The sequence below is a fragment of the Amia ocellicauda genome, chromosome 8, assembly GCF_036373705.1.
Source record: "Amia ocellicauda isolate fAmiCal2 chromosome 8, fAmiCal2.hap1, whole genome shotgun sequence".
Classification (NCBI taxonomy): domain Eukaryota; kingdom Metazoa; phylum Chordata; class Actinopteri; order Amiiformes; family Amiidae; genus Amia; species Amia ocellicauda.
Window position 1 is genome coordinate 40,327,065 of NC_089857.1, and position 24,478 is coordinate 40,351,542.

The following is a 24,478-nucleotide window of genomic DNA, read 5'->3' on the forward strand; positions in this document are numbered from 1 at the left end:
TTCCGCTGTTGAACTTTGTCAAATTAATGCAACTGAAGTGTATTTAGTACTTTAGTTATTATTCCAGGGCAATAATGAGTGAATGATGCAACACTGCTGCTAACACGTGTCTTGTCCCCCCTTCTCTGTTCTCACCACCTGTTCCTTGTGAGTCCGTCGCCCACTCGTCCTCCGTCCTGCCAAAAACTCTCTCTCTTCTCATTGCATCTGTGCTCCGAGACTGGCCTGTAATGATTATTTCTGAAAAAAATCACCTTCGGGATCCACAGTGTGTGCTGCTCTGCTCAGCCCCGAGTTATTCCTACAGTGGAATAGGGCAATGCCCTTGTGGCTTCCCTGTGCCGGCAACCCACCCACTCTGATTCATTGAAAACTGCGGCTTGTCTGATGTCTGTCTCTCACTTCTCCTTGGCATCTCCTCTTCTGTGGTCCCTCCTGCCTTCCTCTTTCTGCAGATAATCAAGTTCAGCACTAATGTAATGTCTTCATAATGTCTGCTGCTGTCTCCATCACCCTGACCCCTCCTGTCTCTAGCCTCCCTTGTGACTTCATTTGGTCTCTCATCCTCTCTGTTCATCTTCCTGCTGCATGACCACATCTCTCTTTCACTCTCCCACCTCCTAGGCTCATTAATTCTGCTCTCTTGCCCCTATTACATCTCTGAACAACTTGGAAACTCACCTCCTCAGATGATGATGATTACCACCAATAGTGCTAAACCACACAACCCCCCACCCCCAAATATCAGATTACAAGTACCTTCTGATTAATGCTCAGCTGTGCTATCAACTCATTACTACTCACTTTTTGCTGTATAATGTTTTATTCTTTTTGGATTTTGAGTCACCCTGGCTGACGGCATAACCAAATGAATAAGTAATTCCAACACAATTCATCTGATCACAGTTGGTCTTATCTTTGTAACTTTTGTGTCCTACATTGCAATGGAGCCACCTGCTGGCACAAGAAGCCTATGACATGTTTTATTTAATAGAAAACCACTTTCTACAAACCCAGTACTGGAAATTTGCCCTTTTCACAGAAGCATAGATTGTCTTAATTTACAAGCAGGAGGCTATGGGATTAAATCCAAAACCCAACAGGATTTGTTTCAACTGCTCTCAGTTACATGTATCTGATATTAAGGATGTTGTTGATGTCTCAGTTTTTAAACATTTGCATCAGTCTTAGAGTACTGAGGTTACTTTAGGTTAAGAATCAGTCTGAATAAATATTTACAGAAATCGTCACTTTTTTTACTTTGAGAAAACAGGTGAAAAAACATGTAAAACTAAAGGAAAGAAGCCAGAACACATCAACATTAGTGTACCATTAACAATGGATGCTTCTAGTTTGTTTATGAACCAACCAACAACTAATATACTTTGCACACTATCAAAGTTTTTAAGTGCATGTTTTTCTTGTATTTATCTATGTCTTCTTAGATAGATATCTCATCCACGACCCAGTGTAGGCTGTCAGTCTGTTGTGATTAATTAGAGCAGCATCAACAACAGGTAGTTGATACTAATAATAGGTCAGATTCTTAGAAAGCCTCGTGCTTCTGTACAGGCATCTGCTGTGCTGCATCTTCATATTGTAAGTAAGTCATCACAAGGGTGTGAGAGAAGACACTCTCTCCACAGAGATACCATAACAGAGGAGCTGAATTTAAAATAGTTAAATATGATTGATAGACCATTAGCAACTGTGTTTGGCCTGAACTGCAATGTTGTTCTGCCTATTTATCTGATAGGTTTTGTTATGTATTTGATTTTGTTTTTGAATATTGAAACTAAATGTTTTTATTATAAGGAAATGTAAAATACAATAAAAACTGTATTTATCTGACAGGATTGTATAGTTTGCATATTCATTTCAGTAGCCAACTCTTGAGGATCGCATAGGAATGTGTTTGTTCAGGAAGAGAAGACTCTACATTGGGATCTTATGCTAAGCTGGTCTTTGGTGTGTACCACTACATTAAGTAGAGATTCCTTTACTAACTCATTTGAGTTTGTCTACTGATAAAAAATACTTTGAACGGAAAATGTGTTCAGTATTCTCTCAAACCAGCACTGTTACAGCACCCTTATCAAATGCTCTGCTGGGGCTGTAGAATCCACAGTAATCAAAGTTCTTCGTTAAACATTTCTAGATCAGCTTCCTGCATTTAGAAACCGCAGGCAGAATTCTGTGTGATCTGTGCTCATATACAGAACTAACTGACCATAGATGTTAACCTTTCATGATTTTGTGTTTTGCATTCGGTCTTACATTTTAACCCGGTCTATATAACATAACTGCAGAAGTGCTCAGCAATCGATATAATTCCATGACTGTACTCGACCAATATAGTATGCACAAGTACACACAAACCAATGTATTCTGGCCCGTTTGGCCCCCCACAGTAAACCTTACCTTGAAATGACTTGAAGTGTCAGTGGTATTATGAATGCAAAATTCAGTGCAATAACCTCTTTTATACTATCTATAAATGTGTTTTAATTCTGTTTTAAACCACGGCAAGAGGAGAATACGCCCTGTGTTTCTATACGCAAAGTAAGTCATATGCGTTCACCTTGGAAGTCAGTCAGACAGATAAGAAGGTGCCAAATCATATAAAGTATTGGATGTTGGCAAAGGGACATTCCACTCCAGTCTCCGACTTTCAAGGAGTCAGCAGATACTTGGCAGGGTGGGGTTATATGGTAATTTATGTTAGTATATTCATGTTTTCACAAATTTAAAAATGGGTGCAGTCCAATGCAAGCATCCTTGTCTATATACAGTGGCTCTCAAAAGTATTCCCCCCCTTGGACTTTTCCACACTGCATTGTGTTACAACATGAAGTCAGAATGGATTCAATCAGGAATGTTTGCCACTGATCAACACAGAAAATGTCCATAATGTCAAAGCGAAAAATAAAATCTGCAAATTGTTGTAAATTAATTACAAATACAAAACAGAAAATACCTCCACCTCTGTGCAAATTTGTTTTTTGCACTTTGACATTTGATTGATTGATTTCATGTTGTGCAATGTGGAAAAGTCCAAGGAGGGTGACTACTTTTGAAAGCCACTGTATCTAGATGCTAATTGTATGTGTTGATTTATTTATAAAACTTGCAGTTACTCAGTCATGTAAATAACCTGATGCTGATCTCCCACACTGATGCACATTGCACAATAACTGTACATATAAACTGGACATAACATAAGGCCGACACATTCATTTATTTTTCATGACTGATTGACACAACTTTTTTGCTGCTTGAGAGATTTCGTTAAGGTACTTTTTCCCCCCTCTCTCCCTCCCTGGCAGGTAGTTGGGTTCAAGTTAAATATTGACTCAGCTAGTATCAGTTGATATATGTGGCAGATCATTTTTCAAAGTGCTTTTTTTGTTATGCGTCTCTCTGGTAATCTTGAAACAAAAACAAAGTAGGAATGTTACAACAAATTTTAATTGGTGCCACTTTTAATTGTGATTTTGACAGACACACACTAACCCTAATAGTCAGTGACATAACGACAGGTAAGTAAGCTACAGATTCATAGGTTTATCAGAACCCGTGACTAGAGATACAACCTTTGTGCTAACAGCATGCCATTACATGTCTATGAAGTATGAAAAGTAGTAAAGTTCATGTTAAGTACAGGTCATGTAATTACTTGTTGTATTTGTAGATACTTATGAAGGCAGCCTTTATTTCACAACCAGTCAACCCATGCACGTATTAATTTAACACATGCACAAGGTGTACAGTAAAAGAGGGTGTCTTTTAAGAAAGTATATATCATTGTTTTCAGCTTGACTGTTTAAAATTGGGCTGTCAGCCTCAAAGATATTAGGAAAAAAATGACATCTGCAGAGAACGTATCAGCCCCACAAAAATGTGCATGTTTTTGATTAGTCTCTAGTTAGGCGTACTATGCTAGTGTGACTTCCCCCTCTCCCCCAACTTCCTTCTCCTTTGTCACATGAGAAAAAAAATATATAGAACGTGACCTATGAATTTTGTCAATTGTGCATTTTTGGTTAATATCTGTAAAGGCTGACGGGGGTGTCTGCACAAGAACAGAACAGCTTCAGCATGTCTTCCAAAGTGCACAGAGCTGAGAGCGACCTTTGCCCCAAATCAAAACTTGAAAAACAACTGGAGTATAAATAGAGAGGAGCTGCAGGAGGAAATGTTTACTGCAGAAGAAGATTGGACTGGACTGAACGAAGGGTTTTTGCAGAAAGTAAGTCGAATTTATACACTTTCCTTCACTGTTTTTACTGCAATAGTTTAGCAAAATATTAAACAATTAAATGGATAATGAATGTACCATTATGCACATAAAATAAATGTTTAATTTTACTCTTGTTTTACTTATATATTATATAATATATTATGCATTATTATTTTATTTCATAGCAGACGCCCTTATCCAGGGCGACTTACAAAATATAAGCACAAATACAAAGTGCAAAAATAAAGTGCAGTTCAAGGCATAAAACATATTACAAATTCCAGTTTACATAATACAGTGCAATGCAAAGCATAATGAATTATGCACTTGTGGAAAATTGCTGCATATGCAAAAAACACCCAGTTGAACAGTTCCTTTTAAGGGTGAATTCTTGAAAACAAGAATGCAATCTAAATTCATAACATGGAATAACTTACCTCTTATCTTTCAGATTGTTTATCTTAGTCCATATGGTTGCGTTAATTCCTAGAAATATAATATATACATTTCCTTTTTTTTAGGATAATTAAAATGCAGAGAAAACCTAACTTTCTATATAAACACATATATATGTATATAATAATCAAAAGTGAAGAGCACATATACTTAACAACATTCTTATCATTTGCAATAACAAGTATTAATTAAACATACTGACTATTTAGTAGCAGCAATCTGAGCAATATAGATAACAAGCAAAAAAGAAATCCAGTATTTTTTTTTAAATAACCTCATCATCTGCACCTTGAAAGGAAATACTAATGGTTTCAGACAATAGATACAAAGAGTAAATCCCAGCCTCTGTAGCATGTTGAAGCAAAGGGAACAGACCACCTACATTTCTAGTCAAGATAAGAATGTACAAACAAGCAGGGGAGGGACGGTGAAGGGAAGGAGACAGGATCAGGAAATGAACCTGCTTACTGCAATGTGCCTATAAAAGTGTCCTCCGGCCCGCAGATCTAAATGTCAGCTCTCACAGTGATAAGAAATGTATTTTGAACTATGCTTGTGTTTGTTGCTTTAGCTCTAATGTGAATCTCTGTTCTTTCCCTCCTGTGAAGCTGACTTTGACCAGAGCCATGTGGACGGGGCTCGGCCTGGTCCTCGCGCTTGCCCTGCTGCCCGTGGGCAGGGCTGAGCGCGAGGCCGGGGGCAGCCGCTGTAAAGAGGCCCCGCCTTGGACGATTGGCAGTCAGTCGCCCATGAGCGACTCAGTGGGCCAGGTGACCGTGGTGGCGTTGCTCCAGGCTAGCTGACACTTCTGCTTGGTGCAGGCCTCCAGGTACAGCCCTTTCCTTTGACATGAGCCGATACGAATGCAATGTCACGTGTAGATGAACAAAGAACACATGCAGCCTGCCCCCCCCCCCACACACACACATGCATACATACAGCCGATTTATAAATACTGCAGATATGTGTTACTGTTTGCTCCACACATCTACTTTTTAAACTTATCAACGTCTTTTGAAATTATTGTTAGATGACTTAATGGTGACATTTAAAAAAATCTGAAAAATAAACATATAAACTAATTTTTGTTAACTTTATTTATCATAGAATAACATACTATGGGTATACTGATTATCCCTATATGAAGACTGCTCATCTAACTAATAAAGAGGAGAAATATAAAACAAATCTAAGTAATAATTGAACACCTAGCCATTTATAAATTAAGTGAGAGTATTTTTTTTATATTTAAAAGTAGTAGAACTCTTTTGTGAAGCCTGATTTCACAGTCCTCAATGTCGTGGCAGTCACATTACAATTTTTTTATTAAGAAAACAAATGTTAATATGTAACCAAACTAAGCAATACGAATGCCGTTGACCGCTGGGCTTGTGCGGACTTGAGTTGACCAGCTGTGTAACTCTTTAACAGAATGGATGACCTGCGCATGAAGCTGGAGGGACAGGGTCTGGTGAACATCTCCTACATGGTGGTTAACAACCAGGGGGAAGACTCTCGCCGCCTGTTTCGCCTCCTCAGGATGAAGGCGTCTAAGAACATCATCGTGTATGACCAGTACCCACTCCAGGAAGACGTGTGGAGACTCCTGTCTGGTGAAAAAGACGACTTCCTCATATACGACAGGTGATTTTATCCTTGTTGTCACAAAGAGACCAACGCTCTTCACTGAGAAATGTACTTGATCCGCGGAGGACTTCAGTGCAGAGCTCGAATTAAGGCCTGCATGGTCAGCAAAACATTCCTTAATGGCTCTAGTGGTGTTTTTTTAATATACTGTATATATATATATATATATATATATATATATATATATATACTTGTGTGTGGAAAAAGCCACATGACTGAGGCTTTGATATGAAATTTCTGTGTCCACTGTACAGGTCATTGCTCAGTAGAGACTTTGTATCAGGTGCAAGAAAAGTCTTAAACAAGCTTTTTATGTATAATTAACAGGTGTGGCCGTCTGACCGCCCATCTGGGTCTACCATATTCAGTGCTGAGCTTTCCCTATGTGGAGGAGGCCATCCGAGATGCCTACTGCAAGGGGGACTGTGGACAGTGCTCTCATGAGGTAATTTACACTGCATGCTGAAACCCTGGGCTTCAGTTTCACTGTGAAATGTTTCAATATTTGTATTTGAAGGTTAAACCCCTGAAGTATAATCACTATTTCATAATGTAGCTGCCTCAAGACTGTAGCAATCCCCATTGAAACCAAAGGGTGTGTTTTGAAACCTTCCCTAGAATTCGCTGAACCTCTCAGTGTGCAACAGCACTGTGACGGCAGGAGAGAAACCAGAAGGTAAGCCTGAAGGGCCGGCTGAGGGGCAGCAGCCCGAAGAGACAGTGGAAGGGCACAACATACACCCAGGACATGGTCATGGCCACCATCACCACCACGGAGAGGGCAGACATCACGGCCACCACGGTGACTCAGACCAGCAGTTAAGCAATGACCATACACAAAGACGCTCCCAGACCATCCTGAGCCAGCAGGAGGTCGTGGACTTCCCTTTTCCTATAGGGAGGCCTTGAAAGAAAGGCGCAATCAAGTGTAAACAACTGTTCAGCTGAGAAGGGAAGCTGGACCCTTCTGGTCTAGCTTCGTCCAGCTGATGTTGACACTGTCGTCAACTTTTCCGTAGCGAGGGCTGACACAATGCGGGCCTCTGACACTGCGAGGGGAAGCTGCCAGCTTCCTGACAGTGACAGGGTTTGGAGGGCGAGAATCTGGTCAGGGAAACCTGACAGTGACGCTTGTCCTTGAGCGCCTGAGCTCAGCCCCCTGCTGCCAGTCAGCCCAAACAGTCCTGAACCTGACCCCAGGGCATAGACACCTGACAGTGACAGGGGCAGTAAGCAGTACCTCCGTATTGCTGCGCTGCCCCGGGAACACTGTCCCGCGAATGAAGGCAGTTCTGTGAAGGGACACAGCTGTGTGTATTCCTGCCGCTTTCCTACCACCTTAATCCTCTTTATTGAGATGACTTCACCATATGGCAGATGTTAGAGAACACCTTCATGCCTGTTATATGCCACAGGGCTCAGGATCTTTGAGAGTTACCATCTAGTATTAAATGGACTACTTCCAACATGCGGCTTGGGAATGTACATGCTTTTTTTCTCCTTAGTACTCTTGTTTGCCTTAATGAGAACAGGTGCATAAACTAAGAACTAGTGGCGCCTGTTTGATGCCTTGCAAACAGAGCGGAGAAAGATCGCAAGGGACATAGCAGCCAATCAAATCTACACGCGCAACATCTGTAGAGAACCGTTACAAGATATCAGACCAATTTAAATTCTATTAAGACATTTAGTGAAGAAAAGGTGCACAGGATAAATGGATAAATTACCTGATTAAAAAAAAGAAAAAAAAGCTCCTAGTCTTAAAGCGATTTGCATTTTGTCCTACTTAAGTAAACAATACCACTGTGTAAATAGCACTGTTTCGTAGTAATAGTCACCACCTTTTTTTACATTTAAAAAACAAATCTTTAACTGACCCGAGAATCACAAATTACAAACCTCGTACCCTGTTGTGTTTTTATTTGTGGGTAGTAGAAAGTGGCTTCTGACAATTAATGAAACTGATCTGGTACAAGTTTATAAATTGCTATTCGCAGGCAGGGAAGAGATGTGATTTGGTCTAGGCCATAGTTTGGGATATTCGGCTTTAGAAAATGAGGATCACATTTTACACTATAGCGTAACGTTGAGTAAAGAACAATTAAGGGAAAACAGCCTTGTATCATTTATTGTGTTTAAATCTAGCAAAAGTAGTTTTTTCAGCAATATATAAAAATACATTAACAAGTTTAACACTTTTGTTTTGGTTTGCTTACAATTATGCCTATTCTTCTATCTAAGATATAAACAAGTTGTGATTTAATGAAACCAAAGATTGTTGTTTATTGTTTTCCAATATATACAAGAAGAATGTAATACAATACAATACAATGAAAATGTTACCAAAAAGCAGAGGCAGAAAAGAAAGAACCAGTATTCGAAGGATAAGAATAGAGGGTGTTTCAAAGCATGCTCCTTACTTAATGAAAGTTTCTGGGAAAATGAACCCCAGAGAACCTGATGACCTGTACGGACAATGACTTATGAACGCTGAGCAGTTAAAGCACAAAATGGAACCAGAATGACATGCTGAGAATGTTTGAATAAATCTTCTTAATAAACATACCACTTGTACTTACTTTTGTGTGTGTGCCAAATATTCCCCCCAACATAATGCCACTGAACTGATCGTAGAAACACAACACTAAGCTGAGGCTGCCACGGAAATGCTAACAGTAGTGGTGCATTCTTCAAACACGGAGAAGCACCTTGAAGGCCGAGCGCCAGTCCTGTCTGTCAGAACTTCCTGCGTTTCAGACGCGAGTCGTGGGAGGAGCCACACTTCTGCTCCAGTTCTTTGATAGTGCAACGCAAAACTTCAATTTCCCTGTTTTTCTCCTCCTGCATAAACTGCAGCTTCTGCAAAATCGAAGAACGAAAAACAAGATGCCCTGTCACTTTAGCGTACAGAACGTGTGAATAAGTGCATTCTGAATGGCATCTTTCATTAAGTATAATTCGTGGACATTAGTTTCTTAAAAACCGCCTCGCCTTTCCAATTCAAGGGAAACACCTGTGTCTTCCAGAGTCACAGAGATGATGGGCTGTAAACTGAACTCACCCTTTTAAATATGTTCTGTGGGAGGATGGATGGGTCCTGCTGGTGTGCTTTCACTGACGTGCTCTGCATTCGCGCCAGCTTCGCACTGAACTGGTTTAGAAAGCAAGAGAATTGCACAGGATGACGGGAGAGATTTGCAGAAGTTTTGCTCCACATAAATATACACACTTGAAAATATTATACAAGCGGTGTTTCATAGTATCCTTAATTCTTAACAGTGCTTCCTGAACATCATCAACAGTACTACACTGTGCAGCATTACAATGAAAGCACGAGTCTAGGTGCTGGAACTTGGAATCCTAGGAGTTATGTGCTGACGGTGCACACATACCTATACTATGTAGTGTTTACCTCCATTTGAAGTTTGATGATTTCACCCTGTTTCTCCCTGTCTTGATCCCTCAGCTTCTTTTTCATTTCCTGAATCTCTGACTCTTGTCTCACAATGAACTCCTTCAGCTCTGCCTCTTTCATTTCCACTATTGAAAGGCAAGCATGACAAATCGGATTATATTATACCCCACCAGTTTACTTAAACAGTATGAATGAATATGAATACACAACACCAGGAAGAACAAAATCAGAAAGTCCAGACTCAGGTGAGCGCCGCTGTCACGCGGTGCCTGAACGTACGTCTCCTCTTGGCGTCCTGCTGGAGCTCACACAGCTCAGCCTGGTGCTCCTGCTTTAGACTCTGCACATCCATCAGGAGCCTCTCCACACGACTGCTCTGCTCCTATTTACATTTAAGTGACTTATGTTGTGTTAATTTAAATATACTTGATTAACATTGTCTTCAGAGAACATTGTTCAGTTCTTATAGCCACTATGGCCTGCATAAACCCTTTTTGTAGGAAGGCAGAAGACAAAAGATCAGTAAGCAGCACATCCATAGAAGGCTAGAAGCAAGTACACATTTCCCTTCCACAGAAAGAGATTGAGTTTGACATTTTAATCAATAACAGACGTAAAATACAGTACACACAAAGCCTAACTCCCTGGCCAACAATCGCACACCGTCCCATTATGGCACGACCAGTTCATATGTGACATCTATGCCACTTTATTGGTTGTTCCTCACCTTGTCATTGGCTTTCTTTTTATCTTCAAAAACATGGATGGCCTTTTTTAATCTCTGATTTTCATCTGCAAGTGAATATGGTTATTAGAAATCATTCAGTCACATCTACCACAGTCTTTAAGGCATCTTTAAGTGTAGAAAATAAGAGAAAATATAAGAATGCGACATGAAGAACTCGCCTTTCGGGGTTTTAAACTTTTAAATGTGTTTCCATCTATGAATCAGTATTAAACAACAACACAATTCACAAATGAATACTGTGTTTCTCACCGCGCAGGTCGCACTGTTGCTGTATTGTATCCTGCAGTCCTTTAATTGTGCTTTGCAAAGCAGCACTTTCTGAAATTAAATGAGAGAAAGCATAAAACTAGTGTCTACAGAGCAGTTTGATCAAAACATAAATACCTTTTCAGAACACACGTCCACTTTTTAAACTTTGAAATGTTGCTATACTACCACCAGAGGGAGGTGGAAGCATATTTTATGACCTGCATGCCATTTAAAAAAGGACAAATCGAACGTGCCTTCAAGCTCATGCAACACATACACAAAAAAGTGTATTATTTTTAGACTAAAAAGTAAGGAACTAAAACATGAAAATATGATCTTCCCTGCTTGCTTGGCATGGGTGTTGAACTATCACAGCTTTCCACGTTTTCTGGTGTAGGTTTTATTTGTCATAAGAATGAAGAGCAATGCCCTAAGGGAGTACATTTCACACACAAGCTCAGCGGGAGTAAACACCCTCTATTGTTCTCCACATTTCCTTACATTAGTTACAAAAGTAATCAGTGCGCATAATTCAGAGAAATGAGCCTCCAGTGGGTTTTTTTTCTTACATTGTCTGTTTATTACATACATTATAGCAGCAAGCCATTATATGAATAATATTAGCAATTTACGAATACAGGGATTTGTGATCGTGATTTAATGTAATTTACAATCACTGTACCATTACATTTAGGTTTATTCAAATGATAAGTTAGCTTATGTAAAAACATAAACAAAAATTTGCATGGACTGTAGTACATTTGTAGTCTCAGTGCTTGTGCAGTAAAACTGATAGCCATGATTGTCTTTAATTGGCACATTATCTATCTGATTCTGTTACAGTCCACAGTCCTAAAAAGAGTTATGGGAAGTAAACATGACTCCCTGTTTCACAAGTCACATCCACTGCAGGCTTTATGAGCTGCAGGCTATTATACAAACTGATGGAGCAGAAAAACTATATGTGGAATATTAGTTTTTAGTGTATACATCTCTGTATTTAAGTTTACTCAACAATCAGTAAAATACACAACATATCCTGAACTGACAACATGAGAGCCTCTCTTAAATACCCACAATGCATCCCACTGCCGAGCAATAGCTTTCTTGTTTTCCACGAGGTGTGAAAATATGATCCTGGTGATTATGCTTGTTTTTGCTTTACTAATACTAATAGCAGGACAGGCATTTCTTTCAGAAGGAAAACAGAAACCCCACACCTGCTCGATTAGATTATCCTCACCTACCTTCCTTCATACAATTTTCTTTAGACTGCCATAATTTCAGCAGTCGGGTGTTTTCATCTAACTTGATGTCCGAGATACTGTTCCTCCCCTGGAGTTCAGTTATTTTCTGCAGAAATACGTGACTTACATTATTTCAATGGAAACAAATTAAAACAAAACTATAATAACAACAAAAAAATCCTAATGTTGATTTGGAACTTGATTCCAGACACACAGCAAAAAAGATAACGCACTAACAAAAATAAAATATTTTGTTTATTTTGTTTCTTACGACAACTAAAACATTTACTTGCATATTACTACAAATTACTATAATGTACTTTTCATTACTACAAATGTACTGGGATTGGTTGTTCTGTCAAGATTGCTTAAACCAAGTATCTGGATGACTTGAATTTCTTATCAGCTAATAATTAATGACGTGTGGAGTGCATTGTTGTTGTAACTTCACTAATTGTATTAAACAATATCAAGTATTTTTGTTTACTGAGCATAAGTAATACATTTACTCACAAATTACTAGCAATTGCTACCAAATATTGTACATTACTAAGAATTACTCATAGAATGTGCAGGTTTTACTAGTTTTGAGTAATTGTATTAATTAATTTAAGAACAAACAAGTAGGCTATTATTATTTTGAGTGCAGGTAAGTATAGTTATACATAGGTGTTTATTGTATCCATAACTGTGCTTTTCTATCAAGGAACAAGGATCCCTCATTTGGTCTTGATGGGATTACAGTAAAGGGACGCTTGATGTTAATTATTTCAGTGATTAGTAACATTATTAAAGTGCTGTGCTGACCTGCTCCAGCAGAGAGAAGTCCTGGACCAGTCTGTCCAGGTCCACAGCTGTCTTCATCTTTTAACACTGACGGGACATTCAAAGGAAAAAACAGCAACTTAATGAAACAATATGAAACCACAAAACCAGTGTTGATGGACGGAATAGGATACATTACTTATTGAAATGTGTTTTGAATGTCTTACTGGGAGCGGGTTTTCATCACTTAAATGACTATTCCTCACCACCAGAAAAAAAGTAATTGAGTACATTATCATTTCAGGTTTATTTTTAGGAAAGGTTAACTTGTGGTTTATTATTATTATTATTATTATTATTATTATTATTATTATTATTATTATGCATTTCTTAGCAGACGTTTCTTATAACATATAGACTTATTTTTATTTTTATTTCATTTTGACAAAGGTCTTTGCAAACACAAGTTTACCTGATTTGTGCCGACGACGATTACCTCCGAAGTAAACCGAGCTGTAAGAGTGACAGACGGGTCGCGTTCGTTCTGCACAGATCTGCAGAATCACTTCCATCCCATTGGCGGAGCAGCGCAGATCTGCACAATCCCTGCGCTCCCATTGGTGGAGCGGCGCAGACTCACGTAGAACTGCGGACGAGGGCGTTGTTTCGTGCGCTGCCCTGATGACGTTCATAGCCCAGGCGTTTGCGCATGCGCCCTGCGTGTTTGTGACTGCACTCCTACGGATTAGCTGCACTGTGTTTTAAATCAATGGTAGACATGTAAACATAGGCCCATGTATACGTCTACTAACCAGAGACAACCACTCGTACTTCTCTCCATAAAAAGCATAAGATAACAAAACAAGAATATAAAATACTAAATACTAAAATGCTTGCAGTTCTACTTGGGTTTTGTGTTGTGGAATAAAATGCCTTAATTGAAAATGTGTGTCTGGCAGCTCAATACCACATTGAAACCAGATTTTGTCAGTGGCTTGGCCCTGGTAAACATTTGGCAAGATTTGTGAAGAAAACACATTTTCTGCTGGGACAGTTGTGGGTTGACCAATAGGTGGCAGTCTTCCACCTGGACCAGAAATTGCACTCATACACAAGATTAATTGAAATATTTCGTTATCGAACATGTTTGCCAGTGTCGGGGCACAGCGCGCAACAGGAGGTGCATTCTTCACAGCAGATCAACACTCTGGAAAGAGGCTGTCTTTTTACGAACAGAGTCCCAAAAGTGATTTTTAAAACCTGAAGTCGTTCATGGAATGTGTTTGCTGAACCTCTCTGGGCCCCTTTCGCAAATCTAATGGTGTGAATCCAGGTGCCATATCTCAATCCAAAATGAGTCACAGAATCTGAACTGCACAAGACCCTAAACAGAGAGATCACAAAGCCTTAAAAACAAGTCATTTTACTTTTGTGTTGCGTCTCAAACCTTCACTGCACAACTGAAATTGAAAATAGATTTTCTATTTAAACAGCAGAGGCAGTAGCTTTTCTAAATTTGACAGAATGCTGTTGATCAAGAATGGGTCCTATCTGTGCACAAAGCCCCTGTGTTTCTTTGATCTGATCAGTAGCTCTCCTGGAGATCAATAATGGCTCTTCAGAGGCTAATTCACAGCTGCCGAGCATCTGAGTGTTGAGAGAGAATGATCAAATGGTTTGCCACTCAAAACAAGTCTATTATCCAACAATGCTACTTGTTTACTTCTTCCAGGTTCACACTATGATCCACGACATTTAAGTTTGTATTAGACAGGATTGCCACATCAATCTCATATTCTGTGTTTGCAGATAAACAGAACAAAATAATAATAATACAAAATCAGGATTTTCCAGCAATCTTTGAGTTGAGAAGGGTACTTGCCTGTAAATTACATTTAGACAATGGAACAATAGAAACAGATGTTGGCACAATTTCACAGTTTTCAGCTTTAATCTAAGGTTTGTTTTGTGGATTTATGTCCCAATCACAAAAACCTTTAGCAGACAGCCTAAAGTCCTTGGGAATCCACCATAAATATATTAAGAGGCTTAATTTAGATTATGCTAAATTTTTAAAGCTATAATAACAGGCCATTTAGGGTCTGGATATTCATTTAAATGGGATGTGTTGCATAACTCCAAACATATAAAAATATTTTTTCTGCTCTAACACTTACCTGGCACTATTTTTTTCTACAGCATGAATCTTTTTCCAGTCAGTGGGAAAAAAAGCAGAGAAAAATCCATGAATACAACGATGCTCCCTTCCCACTAGAAAACACATGAATACATTTCGACGGTGATAATAAAATACAGAAAATATCCTTTACATGAATTATAAAGGCAAACTCATCAGGAAAAAACATAAAACTAAAGAAAATAAATCAAGAAAAGTCATAACAGTTTACATCTTAAGTCAAATAAAATACTGGCTCTTTATCACAGGCGGAGGGTTTGCACACACACGTCTCAACACTCGCCTTTAGAGGAAGCACAGGGTTTGTTAGGGGCTTCCTCTAATACACTCACCCGCTGTAGACATCTTTATGAACAACACATTGTGTTGATTGTCAGCTCATGGTCACTGCACTTCAACAGGGTTTTGAAGTGGATTATAAAAGCTCTGGCTTGAATTGCACATGCAGAATCTGTTTATAACTTTCCAAGACAACTCTATTAAAAGCAGTGGTAATGTTGAACATGCATATCAGACACACATCTCAATATCTCATTCTGTTCTTGTCAGACTTTGTCATCCCTCTGAGTGGGATCAAATACAATCCTGCGAGTATCGATTTAAACTGATATAAATAAAGCCAGGACTGTTGCATCTACAAGAGTAAAGGACAATGGTAAATATGGGATATTGTCGCTTTTGCTCTGGCAGGACACTGTGTATTCTCATCTGACTATAATTTGAAATATCAGACTAATTCCTTGTTATTTTTTTATTGGAACTGCTGCAATGTTGTTGTTATTCGCTTACATCCTAATTAAAATGTGTTATGCTGTGTTGTAGAGTGTTACCAGTTTAAAGAGGCTCAAGGCAGTGTCTTTCTACAGAGGGACAATTTATTTATATGATTTCATGCTGTTCATCAGGTTGATCAGAATAGTTCTTCATAACCGCTGTGTGCACTCTGCAGTAATCAGTTCTGTATGCAATACATTAAGATACTATGCTGTGCATAACACACACGTCGGCAGGGATGCTTGCAAATATAATATACGTCAAGACTGATCAGTCTGGGTATCTGATTGCCCAACTGAACGAGCTTGTCTGTTAAAACCAGGAGATCTAATCCTGCTGTTCTCTAATGCAGCACAACAGCTGACTGAACCGCTCACTGGAAAGGTCAGTGCACAAACAGATGCAATAACAGGGACTGTAATTGTCCTGAATGGGCAAAGCAGAGACAGTGACTTATGTGTAATTGCCTGTATGTCCTGAATACCTGTTTTTTTAGAGCTTGCTCCTCTAATTTAATAAGTCTCACACTGTGTTGCGAGGTAAACCAAACTTTAACTAATGACAGCTCTGCTTTCCCAGTCACCCGTCCTTCACACAGAAGAAGCGGCTAAGTGAGGTAAATAAAAGGTTGCCAATTTGATGTTAGTTTACATCTTTGCAGACTAAAGCCTTGTACTGCACTGAGAGATCGGCTGACCTTTTTACACTGTTGGTTATTTTATTTTCCTCACCAAGCATCCCCTAAAACTACATTGCAAAGTACACATTTTCATTTAATGTGTAGCAGGGTACGAAGAGTGGGGAAAGGTTTGTTTTTAAAGTCAAGCTCTGCAGGCTAATCTCTCAGTTGTTTTTGAACAAGAGCGTTAATTGGTTTCACAGCGGTTCATGTTGTATTGTACACTGGAGCAACAGAGACAAATAAATATATATATCTTGCAGGTGTCCATTTCTGTTCAAGGACTCTTTTTCAATAGATTCTCCATATTGACTTAAAAGAGAATGTGCTCAGCTTGACAAACACAACGGCCTTGCAACCTCATCAGAGAGAATAAATACAATGCAGAAAATGTCAAGAAAGATATATTTATTGCATTACTTATAAAAGAAAGAATTAAACATTTAACACTGAACAAATGAGAAAATATATTGGTACAGGGCCGTTTCATTAGCTATGCAGTTATCAGCGGATAAATCATTAACTTCATAACAATTATATGAATCAAAAGCAATCATTTTCAACATTAAACACTTAATGAGAGCCATCTAAAAGATTGTAGCAGCAAAATCAACAGAACAGCTATTTAACATTTAATATAAAAAATCAATACATAACTGCTCAATTTATTAATTTCAGTACAGTGTTAAAGTATATATTTTAAAATATAAAATATATACAACATTTTTAAGAGATGCATTCTTTCAGTTCTTCAGCAAGCAAGGGGACAATAACTGATGCAGACAAATATATATATATATATATATATATATATATATATATATATATATATATATATATATATATATATATATATATATAATTTGTATGCTTTTTGCTTTAGTTTCTGTAGTGTTTATCCTCAAACACGATAACTAACAGATTTTAAGGGAATGTGGCCGTGATTTCAGCCATATGTTGTCAATTAAGACAATATGCAAAACAGTGAAAAAGAGGCTCATCATAAAAATTATAAAACATCTATCTATATATATTTTAATAGTTTTATTTTTAACACTGAGCTGCACATTTCTGTTAATTCCCATCTCCAGAACAGCACTAGACAAGTCGAAGAGACTGACTATTTTGGGGGCCCAGTTGCTTGCTGTAGTTCAGTTTCAAATGCAATAAGGCTCTGAATAGTAATTGTTAACTGTTTGTACCTTTTAATACGTCATAGTCTAGGCAGAAGCAGCAAACTGATATGTAAATACAACTGTTAAATGTCTTTCCACTCAATAAAAATATTGTGCATTTTAAATGCAAACCTCTTCTCCCTTAGAACTTGCCTGATACAAACCTTTTCTTTTTTTTTTCCACAAAAAACACTCAAAAATTCTACAGGCATAAAAAGTCAATACAATCATCCAAAAAGCATGGATTACAAGGCTATTATTGTTGTGGCAGTGTGACAACAGAAATGTCTTTGTCCCCTGCTGTGTCAAACACTTGATTTTGTCTCCAATCTGAATTTCACTATTATATGAATTTCTGTTGCAGCAACAGGCATAGGAATATGCAGACCGTGCTGCTCATTTCCCTAAATACTGAGAGGAACTGACCGTTGTTCACACTGCGATTATGTACCAAACTGTACAAAAAGTATAAGAAACTGTCAAAAAGGTTCCTGGTATGAAACAGCACAACTTTTATTGTTTTATTTAAAAACTATATATTTGTGCTTTTCATCATCCACATGAAAGGATTAGTATGTATGCAGGCGTGGCTTGTATCACAAACACTTGGCCGAAGGGACGTTTTGCTCAGGACCTCAATTCGACACGAGTGTTTGAGTGTTTACACAAGGCACGCTTCCCATAGGAGAGTGAGCCCTGCCTCTTGAACAAGTCCAGTTGAGACATCTTGTGTTTGGTGTGCTTTAAACCCGGGGACTGGGGACTGTTTATTGTAAAAATTTAGATGTTAATTGATAGAAAGAGAAGTGAACGCTCAAATCATAAGTGGCTTTCATGGAACTTAACCTTGTTAGTCAAGGGGTGCCTGTATACATAGATTTTTTTCCCCTTCCAGTCATTTGTTGGTATAAGGCCTATTCATTTGGTTATTATGATATATTAACACCTGGAGGAAGTAGGAATAATTTAGAAATAATTGTAAATCAAACTAATGATGTACTGTTATCCATACCAATACTGAAACCAATATTGTGTACAGAGACACATGAAAATGATAATGAAAAGGAGGATATAAAAGGACAAACAATGTGATATTCAAAAGGCATAAAAAGACAGTTGCAAAATAATTTCTGAAACCTCACAGCCTCTTTTGAAGGCTTTATAAAACGTATCCACTTCCAGCACCTTTAAAAGTAATACCGAAATGAATCTATTCTAAAATACCAGGCTTTAAAAATCACTTTGCAATCAACTTATTGTCTCACCTCTTTCAAAGATCATGTTGAAAGTCTTCCAATATTCCTCCTCGTTATTATCAGATCTGTTTCTCTCAAGATGTTCAAATTTCACGGTATGTATTAAAAAATAATTGAATGGGATTCTTTTCATATACATAATGCTTATACATCTTTAAACATGACTACAGCCTGAAAAATAGTCAAGAACAAACTTATGAAATGTCAAATTCTTCATAAAACGCATACATCGGAATACAGCATATAACCAAATAGCTTTACAACACTAACATATCTCTTAAGACATTTGTGTTTCAACTTAAACATGCCGATTCTACATATTTAAGAACAGCAGCAGCGTTTTGCAAGTTTTAAGTAAGGCAAACATTTATTTCTTTAAAGTGAAACAGGTCTGCATGGCAACCTGTTTCTTGGCAGCTCGCACTAAAAATAAGTTGCTTATTGAACAAAGCTCAATATTTTGGACATAACTGTAGTGTAATGAGATGTAATATTCTGAACTGAATGAAGACATATAGTCTACTCTACACCCATTCGTCTATGAGGATATTTGCCCTGTTTAGTTACTTTTCAAACAGAACTGATATGAAATCAAAATCATACCATTTAATGGATTGTCCTTGTGATGATATTAATCTTCATCCATAACAGAGGTTCAAATGTAGATTTCTACAAAAACCCAAGATACTATACTATGAGATATTATAGCTTATTCATCAAACATTCATACAATACAAAATCAACTGTGCATATAAAATATGAACCACAACGAATTTTCGTGTCTCTCTTCATTATACAATTATGAACAGAATATTATTTCATTCTTTCACTTATTGTAAAGATCTAAAATAAAACATTTATGATGTAATTCCATAACTGTAAACTGTAGTATGATATGCTATTACCATCATGTTTGTTTCCTTTGACGTACACGCTGCATTTCTTAAAGAGCAGACCGTAACTTTACACTGACGAGAACACAGGGGCACTTTGGTCAATGCCTGTAAAACCATTTATAGTAAATTCTCACAATTGTATCATTCTCAGTGGAACAGCAACTTACATTCAAATGTATGGCTTTCTTGGCATCCAGCAACTGAGAGGTTTATGTCAATTGGCAAGTAATAGAATTACTTTCCTGGCTTAAGGGATCTTTGAACTTATCCCTATTTAAAACTGCTTAGCAAGCTTTAAATGTCAGTCTATTGGTATTTAAGAATATTGGCACTTACTATTGCAGCTTTTACTACTGAAACATCATCTGTGTACATACATGCTCGAGTCTACATTAATATTACATGTAACAAAGAAAAAAAAGCGTTTATGTAAATATTAATTAAATGAACTGAACTGAGTAATTAGCTTTCCCCTTTACAAAACGTACCTTCAAAATGCACATGTAATGATAATTAATGATGCAAAAAAAAACAAAAAACGTGCATTTGGCTTTTCTATTTCATATGGGTCAATAGACTCTTCTAAGCAACACATACACTGAATACTGACATGGTACGCATGTAGGTTAATCATTTACATCTGAAATACAGAAAGGGCTGATGTTCTTTCTACATATTTTCCTACATTTTTAGGAGTACAGCAAGGTTTAATTACAGCTCCCAACAGGGAAATTTGAAAAAAGGAAAGGGTTTATTATGTTGTTTCACCTACTTTTAAGCTTCCCTTATTAAGGCAGGTTGATAAAGGGGTTTCCTTTAAGGATTTTGATACTTTGTAAACAACAGCAACAATATCAAAAACATCAGTAATGAATTACACCCAATGCAAAATATTGAGTAAAGGCAAATGAAATGAAAATAATTTATTGTTACCAGTCTTGCCTTCCATCGGGAGCTGACAGTGAAATAAAATCACACAATCGGCTGCTTCTTGACAGATGGCACAGTGAGGATTTTCGATCTTGATTGGGTCACAGTATGCTTGTCTGAGTTTTGAAGAGCTGATGTTCTGATAGCCGGTGTGATTGTGCCTTTTCTTACACAAGCACTGATTTTGTTTTTGCCATCCACATTCACATATCAACAAAAAATCCTCTTCATATCAGTATGTAAAGTGGCATTTAAGTAGTTAAAATTTGAACTGTTTCTACAGACAAAGACTGGCACTTACGTTACCTGATGTAATCTTAACTACAATAGCCGAAGATAATCACTAATGGAGCACTAATGCATAATTACAAAGCCAGCTACACAAACTCTTCCCACCATGCTCTCTGTAATTAAAGGGAGGTGATGTCACAAACATCCATATGCAAATTATGCATATCTCAGTATGGCTTTTCCTTCAACCCAGAAGAATAGTGTGTAGCTATGAAGGCACTGTCTTATCTGTAACACAACAGTAATAGATATAGTGGGCTTCTAAAACTTTTTGCTTCATTATTTGTATAATTCCGTATTATTTCATGTGAAACAGTGTCCAGCTCAGACAATACCTCGGGTCTGGCTAATGGTAAATGCTGCATACTGTACTGCACTGTGCAGTCACAGAAAGGGTGCTTTGCTGTTGTTCTCTAATCCCAGCTGGAGTCACTGTGGTGAGCGCAGATAAAGTGATCGAGATCAATCAAAGGACAGAAGAAGCTACATAGTAATGAATCTTTAAGTAGAACCTTTAATTATAGAGTGAGGACACATTCTAAGTTGCGGTAGCGGCTCTATGTACATAGTCTTGCCAAGCACTTTTCAATTTGGTAACGTGAAGTTTGGCTTACCAATGTGCTACAATACTATTCTGCAGCTTGTAAGACCGCAAGCATTGGCATATACATTGCATTGAAATGCAGTACTGAGGGTCAATTAAAGAGTATTTTTTTCTGCACTACAGAGTTTCTAATTTAGAGTTTTGCAATCACAATGCACATTATACTACAAAAGCCTGTAGCTCAGTCCAGCTAATAATGGCAGTTGACGATCTCTGGCTTAACTTGATACAGGTCTTTGGCCAGGTAACCACATCACTCCTCTACAATTCGTGTTCGGTGCAGGACACACACAGTTCTGTTTTATGTGAACTCAATGACTGCAGCCTATTCTGTTACGCATTACACTTTTTCATTCCTACTGACCTTATCTTATAATTACAGCAAACTGATAAGTTGTCTGAATACCTTATGGTAGAACTTGCATTAGAAAGTAGTAGCCTATACTACTAATTTACATGGCAGTCAATTAGGGGTACCTATTAATAGCTTACATTAAACAATTCGCTTTGCTTACTAATGTTTTTGCTTTGTTTTGTTTGTCAGATTTCAGAAATGGCACCAAGGCCACATATGTGCTCAGCTCACCTGCCGAGGCAAAAGTATTTTATGAGAATAGATTCGGATCATTAGTAATCAGGTTTGCTATTCACTGTGTTCAGATGAAGCTCGAGGCAGAGCAATTAGCAGATTATAAGGTCTGCTTCAAACACGTTGTTTTGTAAAACTGACCACATTTCATGCTGCTGCTTAATTAAATGGTGGACCAAAAAGCATTCCTTGCTTATGACTGTGCTGAGTCGAGTGTATGCACTCATATTATAAACATCTTTTATACAACATATAACAAAACACTGAAAATACTTCCTTTAAAAGCTCTTCCATATTCCCTCACCTTACAGATATTTGAACGATTCTCTCTTTAGGTTTATTGAAGTATTCAGTGGAAACAAAAAAATAAATCTGGGGGGTGGACAATAGTACGCAATTCCACTAAAATATTATTTCACGGACCACCTTCAAATACATCGTCCTTCTCCCATATTGAGCTACTTCTATGTCAGTAGCTAAGAGAGAAAAAATAAAATAAAGAAAACATTCCCAGCTCCTCAAATTAGCATTACTCATGCTTCTCGTGCACGTTGTCTGCTGCGGGCTGTTTTGGTTTTCTGCATGAAAGGTAAGGGTTCATCCCAGTCCGTGATCCTGACATATTTAGGGTGTAATGTTTCCCAGAAGGTCAGGGGTGAGGTATCCGACTGGCATAGGCAACACCTTGGTGGGCAACACTGTGGGGTTTAAAAGAAGGCTCTGCTGTGAATTCACATCCTGCACCAAGGTGTAGTCCGGGACCTGGGGTAGGGAGCTTGGAGACGCTTCATCAATGGTGTAGGGGCTCACCGGTGGACTCTCTGCCGGCAAGCGGTCCTCCTGGGTGAAGCTCTTCTCTGGGCGCGGCTCGTGCTCGCTCAGGGCAGGAATGGCACTTATCTGTTTGGCGTCGGTCTCAGAGGTGTAGGCATTGTCTGTGATCACAGCGAACGGGCATTTCCTCTCCTTGAGGGGGCTCTCCTTTCCCGGGGTCTTCTCCACTTTGCACTGCTGCCCCGGTGACAGCAGCACGCCTCCGGTGGCAGTGATGTCGCTCACTTGGGCGTAGAAGTCCATGTTCACCCAGCTCTGGTTGCTCAGCTGTGTCTGGATCAGGGGGCGACTCCCTGCCTGGTCAGCTGGGGAGGGAGCGCTCTGTGTGGCCTCCAGGAGCGGGGGGCCGAGGCCAGGAAGGCTCAGTGGGAAAGGGTTGCTTTCCGAATGCAGTAGAGTGGGGTCTTCCTTGGCAGCCTCGGACTGACCAAAGTTCTCAGAGTCGGGGAGCTCCGGTTCGTAGCAGCTGGCTCGTCCGGAGTCGTCATCCTTCATGCTGAGCGTGTTGTTGGCGTTGAGCGGGGCCAGGTCGAGCAGCTTGTGGGTGTCCGAGTGGTCTATCTTCTCCCCAGGCTCGTCAATGTCCAGCTCGATGAATTCCACCCACAGGTCTTCGTTGTAGTGCTCGGGTTTGTAGATGTGGTGGCTGGTCAGGATGGAGTTGACTTCATCTAGCTGGCCTTTCTGTGAAGGACGAAAAAGCACCATTGGTATTAGTAGTCTTGTCTTCGGAGTGGTTCACAGCAAATTGCCACCAAATTAATGTTCTATATGATATCATGGCTGGATGTCTTAAAATTTTTGAGAATGATCCTTTCACATATCACAGCTACACCGTTTGATGTTCCATTTCAAAGTGTGAGTGTTTAATGAGTAATAACACCATTGCTGTACTTCTTAAAACCACAGTAAATGAAGGGAGTGTTATTTAACATTAAAACTGTAATAACAATAACCCATCAAAGACCAAGCTAATGACTTGGAAGACCCACGTTTGTTGTGTGGGCTGTGGCTTGCTGTTGTTACTTTTCCATGTACTTGTTTATTTTAGAGCATTTCTCTTTATTTAAAGGATCAAATGTTCTTTCTTTCAAAATGGATTACACCAGCTGGTATTGTTAATTAAAAGTCAACATGTTTGCCATTTCTGCAACAATCTCCTTTTCTGGTGAACTGCTTGCGGTCTCCTTTATGGACCTTGATTAAGGAAATTGCTGCTGTGATAAAGCGAAATATAGCAGCCCCGTGTACCCTGTCAATCCACATGCATTTAGTAGGTCAACAATCACCAGTTTACATTGGAACTATACATTTCTTGCCTTTTCAGATGCTTCAGAAACATCCATTATCACTCATAGCTCAGTTTTTACTCAATCGGAGTTTGGACCTCTTCAGCCTTTGCTTTCCTTTAAGTCGTTATGGAAATTGATTGAAAACAATATTGCTCCACTCCTATCACTTGTTATACAATGACCACTAACATCTG

General features: G+C 38.6%; 3 protein-coding genes across 4 annotated transcripts in view; 1 reads left to right on the forward strand and 2 right to left on the reverse strand.

Annotated features, from left to right (window-relative positions):
- Positions 1-4,075: 4,075 nt before the first annotated feature.
- On the forward strand, positions 4,076-8,921 carry LOC136755039 (selenoprotein P). Its single transcript, XM_066711394.1, has 5 exons — positions 4,076-4,249; positions 5,305-5,525; positions 6,128-6,340; positions 6,671-6,788; positions 6,962-8,921. Exons 1-5 carry the CDS (start codon positions 4,196-4,198, stop codon positions 7,250-7,252), a joined length of 897 nt encoding a protein of 298 aa, XP_066567491.1. The 5' UTR covers positions 4,076-4,195; the 3' UTR covers positions 7,253-8,921.
- ccdc152 (coiled-coil domain containing 152) lies at positions 8,782-13,577 on the reverse strand. Its single transcript, XM_066711395.1, has 9 exons — positions 13,240-13,577; positions 12,810-12,875; positions 12,003-12,108; positions 10,756-10,824; positions 10,486-10,550; positions 10,038-10,140; positions 9,756-9,883; positions 9,405-9,494; positions 8,782-9,202 (listed from the first exon to the last, which is right to left on the reverse strand). The coding sequence occupies exons 2-9, from the start codon at positions 12,864-12,866 to the stop codon at positions 9,080-9,082; spliced, it is 741 nt and encodes a 246-aa protein (XP_066567492.1). The 5' UTR covers positions 12,867-12,875; positions 13,240-13,577; the 3' UTR covers positions 8,782-9,079.
- Positions 13,578-16,810: 3,233 nt separating this feature from the next.
- ghra (growth hormone receptor a) overlaps positions 16,811-24,478 on the reverse strand; it is a 49,570-nt gene continuing 41,902 nt past the window's right edge. For both annotated transcript variants that reach the window (XM_066711397.1, XM_066711396.1), the window contains exon 10: positions 16,811-23,676. In XM_066711397.1, the coding sequence (XP_066567494.1) occupies positions 22,783-23,676 (894 nt within the window). In that variant the 3' untranslated portion in view covers positions 16,811-22,782. The remainder of the gene's footprint in view (positions 23,677-24,478) is intronic.